At 39.2% G+C, this 8,599-nt stretch overlaps 1 protein-coding gene across 1 annotated transcript; it reads right to left on the bottom strand.

Moving 5' to 3' along the window:
• Positions 1 to 1,270: 1,270 nt before the first annotated feature.
• Positions 1,271 to 8,096, bottom strand: LOC137040723 (CD48 antigen-like). Its single transcript, XM_067416494.1, has 3 exons — positions 8,039 to 8,096; positions 2,168 to 2,500; positions 1,271 to 1,584 (listed from the first exon to the last, which is right to left on the bottom strand). The coding sequence occupies exons 1-3, from the start codon at positions 8,094 to 8,096 to the stop codon at positions 1,271 to 1,273; spliced, it is 705 nt and encodes a 234-aa protein (XP_067272595.1).
• Between the last annotated feature and the right edge of the window lie 503 nt (positions 8,097 to 8,599).

Genomic DNA, 8,599 nt, shown 5'->3' with positions numbered 1-8,599 from the left:
GTGTTTATAATTACGCCAATGATTTAAAACAAGTAATTTCTTACAAATTTCTCAGACTTCTAGGACCATAAATAAGGCCCACAGAGTTTCGTTCCGATCGGTCTCTGTTAACCCTGTCTGATAGGTGCTTTAATTTGATTGGTCGATGGCAGCCATGTTTTTCAAGATACAAGAATCTCCTCATAGACAGTCATGGCACCTTGGACAAAGATAAGTCATTCTCAAGTCATTTGGACTAAATCCTGCATAGTTATAGCCGTTCATGTTTTCTGTATATTATAGTGCATACTTTTGACAGCTGTAGTGCCATCATCAGGCCGATTGGGGCGAGCCTTGGTGGCGTTGTAGATGAGGTGGTACTCCCTCAAAGTTTCAAGTCTCTAAAACCTACGATTTGATCTGTCCGATCACTTTTAGAAGAGAATTCAGATCCTTGGAAATTTTAAGTTATAATAGGTTTCAGCTCTACACACATGAACGCCTAATAAAAATAATAAATGTGGTAGGTCCATGCTGAAGCTTTTTTTTTATATTTCTAACATAAGAGTTTATTATTGCATAGAATTATGCTCCTATGGCTTTTAAAATATCTTTTATGGTGCTATTATGTCTGTGATGTGATGGTTTATGCAGACAAAAACACAGATCGACATCTGACTCAAAGCTGAAATGAGACCAATACACACGACACGATAAATTCTCTTACCGATTTCTGTGCGTTTCTTTTGTAGAACGCTGGTTCAGCGTAAGTGATCTCGTCTTCAGCCGTCTCAACTGTTTCAATGATAATAATAGATTCATTAAAACAACAAACTCAATCCAAACTAGATCTGATTCTTCACAGCATGTGTGTTATTATCAGGACTGTCAGAGATAAAGCATCACACATTTCATTATAAGTTTAACACTGCAGTTTTTAAAAACTTGAAGTTAATTTAAAGTTAAGCCTAATGTTTTCAGACACTCAATGTACCAAACAGTTAGAGCTAATAGGGCGTTTTAGTAATGATTTAGAGTATACTTTTAAAGCTTGTTATAATACTTATTAAAGTCAGTATGTAACTCTTGCCTTCTTGATCAGTTTTTCTGTGTTTTTTGCAGATCCAGAAGATCACAAATCCAGCAACAGTCATCAGAGATCCAGCAGAGATCAGCACTATCAGAGAGACTGGAGGAGAAGACGGTGTGTCCGGTGCTGTAATGATAAAGAAAGAAGTGATTCTGATCTACAACAGAAGACAGAGATCAGGTCAGTGAATAAACACACACATTATATCAGCCGTGCTGCCGTACCTGCACATGTGTGGCAGAGTTGAGTGATGTCGGGATGTCTGGTCTGGTTGCTGATGGGATTGTTCAGCACACAGCTGTAGGTGTTTTTATCCTGATATTCCACCTCCAGAGGTAGAGAGAGACTGATGCTGAGATCAGACACACTGATGTTGGACAATAAACTGTTTCCTTTGTACCAGGAGAGAGTCACATGACTCACATTCACCACTGATGAACACACCAGTGAACAATTTGATGATGAGGATGATGATGAAGAACAGTTTCTGCTGATGACAGGAACAGGCAGTCGAGCTGAGAAAGAAGAGATAAATAAGCATACATATGGTTAAATCTACAGTTATTTGTGGTTTATTGTGATAATGATGAGCAGTGTATTATGCTATTCCCCGATAACAACCGGTAAAAACTGATAACATATACTAACATCGAGATCTGAATGAATAAACTCAACAGTTTAAAATCACTAGAGTTCACATCTACACTCACTTTATGCAATATTTTTTTCAGTCTTTCATTCAGTGCTATGACTGTAATCACTTAAATGTCCGTCTAGTTTGAATTTGCTCTTGCTAGCAACTGATTTCTCCGTGGAAGCTTTACGTTTAAAGAGCTAATAAAATATTTCAAGCCTAATTATTTAATCATGTGGCAAGTATCCGTGTAATAAGCAGATCATGTTCATGTAGCCGAATGTTATCACAGAATAAACCCCTTTAGAGTGATGCGAGACCTGATCCTGATCACCCTGTCGGGGTTTATTCTGCAGTAACCTTCGGCTACATGTACATTATCCCTTACATAACATAGTTCAATATTTCAATATGTATAAAGCTAATAAAACAAGAAGCACAGGATGAGTTACATCTCCACTCACCATTGACAGAAACTCTGAATGTTTTTGATGATCGTTTTGCTCCAGATATCATTAGTTGATAAACTCCGGCGTGTTCAGTTCTGATGTTTGTGATGGTCAGAGATCCAGTTTGATCGTCCAGCTTCAGTCGGTCTCTGAATCTCCCGTCAGTGCCGTTATATGTGGAGAAGAATCCAAATCTTCTACTGATTTCAGCTATAGTGTACTTTTCAGCTCCATATTCCCACAGTATGTTGTCTTCATGTACTATAGAAACATCATTGTGTAAAGTGACAGAATCTCCCTCTATCACTGACACTGAATGTGTTTCATTTGTTTCGGCCCCAAACACACCTGGAGAACATGAAGAGGTTTTCAGATTAATGCTCGTGTTGCTTTAGAAAGCCTGAGATCAGTTTGTAACCTTTAACAGCAGCAGAGACGGCAAACTAAATGAAAATTCACATCACAGCAGACAGAAGTGTGTGAATCAATCATTCAGTCTTTAATGTGTTTCAAAATGATCTGCTAGAGAAAAATAAAAATATGATAAATTAATTATAGTTCAAATATGCCGGATATATTCAACACTGTTTATTACTGAATCGCCATGAGTTCTCTACTTGTCTATGATTACTGCAGAATATTTCAAATTATTAAAATATTTTTTTTAGAAATGTTTTCGGAGGATTTGCATTTGGAATCAATTAAATTAAAATACCTAAAACAACAAGAGAGATTTGATCACAGTAGATGAAAATAATCTAACTTGAGTCGCAGCAGGAGTTTATTACTCTGAGTTGTGAATAAATGACAGAAATTATAACTTACCGATCAGACGGCAGCAGCTCAAACAGAACAAAACAAACACGCGGAACATTTTCTGATGTATTAACACGAGCACAACTGATCTAAACAAACACAACAGAAGTAATGACATGTCAGTCCTCCTCCGACAGAGTCTGACCCTCCTGGTGCAACACACACACACACACACACACACACACACACATATATACACACACACACACACATGTGCAAAACGTATTTTCTATCCCCCTACACTGCCCCTGCCAGGAAACATTCTGCATTTTTACTTTCTAAAAACACTCATCCTGTATGATTTATAAGCATTTAGAAAAGTGGGGACATGGGTATTACAAGGAGAGGGTGAAATATGAATACATTGCCCATGTCATTATACCCATTTGTGTCCTGATATTTCACAAAAATATCTGAACACAAATGGGTATAATGTATACATACATACATGCTGGTAGTCAGTTTTCCAGCGTGAATAAATGATGTGGCTACTGTGAGTGCGGCTGTAAACTCTGGTGATCTTAAAACTGTTGAGTTGATTTATTCAGATCTTAATTTTAGTAAATATGGAAACAGTACAAAGTTAAAAGCGTGTCTGATCTCACAGCTTTAGTGAAGTTTGGCCTCTGAGTCAAACTGAAAGCTGCTGCGGTCGGTGTTCTTCAGAGATGTGGTTTGATCTGTTGGGTGGACAAACATGTTGTGTGTGAGAGAGAACGGGCATCCAGAGCATGTGTGTTTAGTTTGCAGGTGAACAGTTTCTTCCTGTCAGCCAAAAAAAGAAAAAGAAAAACATGTTAAGAAACTAACAGAGAAAAGCAATACATCAGAATGATCATATAACACTGCCCTTCAGTAGTTTAGCTTTATATCACATTAGTAAATAACCACACACACATTTTTACATTATTGTACTCAGTTTCCACGGGAGTGTGTTATTACAGATGAAAACCTGCTCCTCTTATATGCATCAGATTTTATTGTAAAATAACTGAATACTTTATCTGTATAATGAGAGCCGTTGGCAAACTTTAATAAATAAGGGACTGTGTGAAGTTTACACTCATTGTTAAAAAGGCACTTTTGTTCCATTGACTTAATGGCTGTTGTTTGTGTGATAAATATAAGACATTTGGTTTATTTAGTACAATCTCACGATAGTGAATGACTACAGGTTTGATTTGGCCAGTCCTGCACGCAAAACCAAAGACACTGATATCATTAAAATAATTATTGGATAAGCAAACTGTAAATATGAAAATATATGCAGTATTTTTACTTCAAACATGACATTTTGAAGTGTTGATATTCATCAGGGGTTTCAGAGACTTTAATAAATGTGCTTTGGTCTCTTGGTTGTATGAATGCATATATGCTGGCAGTGTATGAGTCAGGATGTGGTTTGTATGATGTCCTTTTAGTTGCTGAAGATCTTCCATGAGACTGAGTGAATGTGTGAATCAATGACGTTCTTCTGCTGTTTGTGTGCATGCGTTACATTAACAGACTGAAGCTGGATCATCAGACTGGATCTCTGACCATCACAAACACCAGAACTGAAGACTCTGGACTTTATCATCGGCAGCAAAATCATGAAGAGCTTCAGTGTGACTGTCGATAGTGAGTAGTCCTTCACTGCATTTTCCTTCAAGTAATGTGAAAATAGTTTATTTTATTTTTTAATTAATGTTGTATTTGTTGATATTGGCTTTTAACCTATTTTCTCTTAGAGATTGCTACAATTTCACAAATAAATACAAATAATAAGCGAGTAATGCATTAAATTACATTGCAACATTTCTCCAGTAATAACTTATTGAAGTAAACAATCAATAATTTAATGTGAATTATAAACAGTGAGACATGAATGAAGTGTTTTGTGAATATGAAATGAACTGCTGTGCCCGAGTAAAACTGATGGGTCACAAAGGCCTAAATAATCTAGTCAGAACACCGGCAGGATAATAGTCTGTTTCCTGTTGAGCTCACAGTGATGATGCTGTTCTTCAGAATCACACCAGATGGAGACATTTATCAGTTCAGTTCATATCATACCACTGATGATGGGTAAATATCAAAGGATTCATCTTCTGACGTTTACTCAAGACAACTAGCAGTTCAATTCAGTCCTTAACATCAACCCAGTGTGTAAATAACATTTATGATATGCTTATATTAGATGGTGGAGCGGATCCTGCTTATGATAGATGATGTTGTAGTATGACCACTATATTCACCACCATTTTCTCTTGCTGGACGATAAACAGGTGAAAAAATCCCACAGACTGTCACTGAAGGAGGAACCTGAGCCATATCTAGAGAGCAGAAGATCACAGAGACTTGAGATGGCTCTTTTGACCTGTATCAAACACCCTGAGCACGCTAGTATTATTGTTCCAGATGTGAAGTCTCATTTTGAACACTAGATGGCGCTCTATACAGAGAGAAGCACACTTTCTGTTACATTAACCCCTGCTGACTATCAGATTCTCAGATTCAACTATAGTAGTGACTTTTTTGTATGTTTTGCTGCTGGCTGGAGTTTAAAATAACCTGATCAGTCACATGACATTTGCATGATCCCGTATTACTACAGTGAATCATTTAATTTATTCTTTAAATTACAGAATTCATATATTTCAGTCTAAAATTGACTGAAACTAAATTAACAGGATATGATCTTTATCAAACAATTGGGTGTGAATAATTATTTTATACTAACTGAAACCAGCACTGCGTATCAAAGCATGAACAGCTATACCGGTCCTTCTCAAAAAATTATCATATTGTGATAAAGTTCATTATTTTCCATAATGTAATGATAAAAATGTAACTTTCATATATTTTAGATTCATTGCACACCAACTGAACTATTTCAGGTCTTTTATTGTTTTATTACTGATGATTTTGGCATACAGCTCATGAAAACCCAAAATTCCTCTCAAAAAATTAGCATATCATGAAAATGTTCTCTGAACGAGCTATTAACCTAATCATCTGAATCAACTAATTAACTCTAAACACCTGCAAAAGATTCCTGAGGCTTTTAAAAACTCCCAGCCTGGTTCATTACTCAAAACCGCAATCATGGGTAAGACTGCCGACCTGACTGCTGTCCAGAAGGCCATCATTGACACCCTCAAGCGAGAGCGTAAGACACAGAAAGAAATTTCTGAACGAATAGGCTGTTCCCAGAGTGCTGTATCAAGGCACCTCAGTGGGAAGTCTGTGGGAAGGAAAAAGTGTGGCAAAAAAAACGCTGCACAACGAGAAGAGGTGACCGGACCCTGAGGAAGATTGTGGAGAAGGACCGATTCCAGACCTTGGGGGACCTGCGGAAGCAGTGGACTGAGTCTGGAGTAGAAACATCCAGAGCCACCGTGCACAGGCGTGTGCAGGAAATGGGCTACAGGTGCCGCATTCCCCAGGTCAAGACACTTTTGGGCTACAGAGAAGCAGCACTGGACTGTTGCTCAGTGGTCCAAAGTATTTTTTTCGGATGAAAGCAAATTTTGCATGTCCTTTGGAAATCAAGGTGCCAGAGTCTGGAGGAAGACTGGGGAGAAGGAAATGCCAAAATGCCTGAAGTCCAGTGTCAAGTCCCCACAGTCAGTGATGGTCTGGGGTGCCATGTCAGCTGCTGGTGTTGGTCCACTGTGTTTTATCAAGGGCAGGGTCAATGCAGCTCGCTATCTGGAGATTTTGGAGCACTTCATGCTTCCATCTACTGAAAAGCTTTATGGAGATGAAGATTTGGTTTTTCAGCACGACCTGGCACCTGCTCACAGTGCCAAAACCACTGGGAAATGGTTTACTGGCCATGGTATTACTGTGCTCAATTGGCCTGCCAACTCTCCTGACCTGAACCCCATAGAGAATCTGTGGGATATTGTGATTAGTTTTTTTTTTTTTGTGTGTGTGTGTGTGTGATCACACATGATTGTGTGTTTGTACAGTTCAATGAAATACAATTAAAATACAAAAGTGCACTTATGTTGTTTTGCTTTAGATACTTTGATAATAAATACATTTATTTATTAAATTTATAGAACTTAAATGCTTGATTATGATTGGAGAGTCTTGGTAGCCTAGAAATCTAGACGCACCCTAGCGGCAGCAAATCATATCTGCCCGCAAGTGTCGTCTAGCAACTCTCAATACCCTTCTGAGCTGTATTCGCCTAACTCTTGCCGGGCCAATCACATCGTGTATAGAGTCGGTGGGCGGGGCCATAATGACGACGGCCGAGTTGCGTTTGCGTTCTTCTAGTAAACACAGAAACTGGCGAACGGCGGTCTTTCGAATCAGCTTTGACTGCGACTCTGGAAGACTTGGAGTTAAGCTTTTCTCTGAGAAAAGAACAAAGAACGGCACTGAAGTCATTCTTAAAAAGGGAAGATGTGTTCGGAGTTTAGCCGACCGGATACGGTGAATGTTTAATCTATCAACGAGCTCTGCTTCACCTTTATTGCTTTGGTTGGTGGTAGCGCTATCTTATCGCGTGCAGAGGGAGTTTGAAAGACAACCGTTTATCCCGCTCCTCGGATTGAGCTGTCAATGGTGAGTTTCCAGACCAAACATCTTGATGTGGGTCTGACTTGTCAGGCTAGAGTCTTGTCATATGAGGTCAGTTTATTGTCTGTTGTCAATCGTGACACTATATAATGACGCTCATCTGAGTATTTGGATGTGATTCCCTAAGGGTGTAAAGATAAATCAGAGAGTATATTTGAAGCAAATGATCAGTGTTGATTTAAATTTGTTGCTCTAATCTCTCTCTATATTCTGTGTGCTGTTGTCACGTGATCTGGGCTCAGATGAGTCCGTAATGGAGATAGAATCTGTCCATTTAAAATACAGAGAGGCGATCAGATATTGTGGACATCTAATGAAAAGTATCACACTGCTGAAATCAGAGGAGGGACCAGTAAGATATTATAAAGGATAGCAATGGTGTGTGTGTGTGTGTGTGTGTGTGTGTGTGTGTGTGTGTTTTCTGTACTCTTGTGTGGCACAATCAGGCATTGGGCAGAGTGTGAATAGCGCTTGTGTAACCCCTACTGTTCGGACCTGACGCTCCAACCAGGAGGCTAAAGGCTTCAACCTCTAGCATCAGTCGGTAGAGCATCTCTTGAGGTCAGAGGAGTGAGGTTTAATCACACAGCAATTACTACTAGCTGGCCTCTGTTACACTCACCCCCCTAAACCTCACTCCCATCCGGGTCATGGCACCAATGTAACCCCTACTGTTCGGACCGGGACTCGAACCCAGGTCCGCCGGCATGAGTCGGACGCTCTAACAAGAAAGCTAAAGGCTGCAACCTCTAGCGTCAGTCGCTAGAGCGTCTCTTGAGGTCAGAGAAGTGAGGTTTATTTGCACAGCAACTTCTACTACTAGCTGGCCTCTGTTACACTTGCAAACAAGGTGTGCTATTGGCACTTGGTACGGCATGAGGATGAGGAATTAATGACAGAATTTACATTTTCCACTCTCAGAAAAAAAAGGTACAGTGCTTTCACTGGGGCAGTACCCAAGGTACAAAACCAAAAAGGTACTAATATGTACCATTTCTCCGAGTAGACTTTTTTTACTAGACAGCACATTTTACTAGTGAAGAATATTTACTCAAA

Source organism: Pseudorasbora parva, chromosome 14 (assembly GCF_024679245.1).
Source record: "Pseudorasbora parva isolate DD20220531a chromosome 14, ASM2467924v1, whole genome shotgun sequence".
Classification (NCBI taxonomy): Eukaryota; Metazoa; Chordata; class Actinopteri; order Cypriniformes; family Gobionidae; genus Pseudorasbora; species Pseudorasbora parva.
Note: the sequence above shows the minus strand (reverse complement) of the source record. Positions and strands in the feature narration are given on the sequence as shown.

Excerpts from the sequence above, each read along its gene's own strand:
- LOC137040723 (XM_067416494.1), bottom strand. The coding sequence starts at position 8,096 with ATGCTCTACCGACTGATGCTAGAGGTTGAAGCCTTTAGCCTCCTGGTT. Across the intron at positions 2,501-8,038 it reads CCTCCTGGTTGGAGCGTCAG|GTGTGTTTGGGGCCGAAACA; the intron begins GTCCGAACAGTA and ends CATGTTCTCCAG. Across the intron at positions 1,585-2,167 it reads ATTCAGAGTTTCTGTCAATG|CTCGACTGCCTGTTCCTGTC; the intron begins GTGAGTGGAGAT and ends CTTCTTTCTCAG.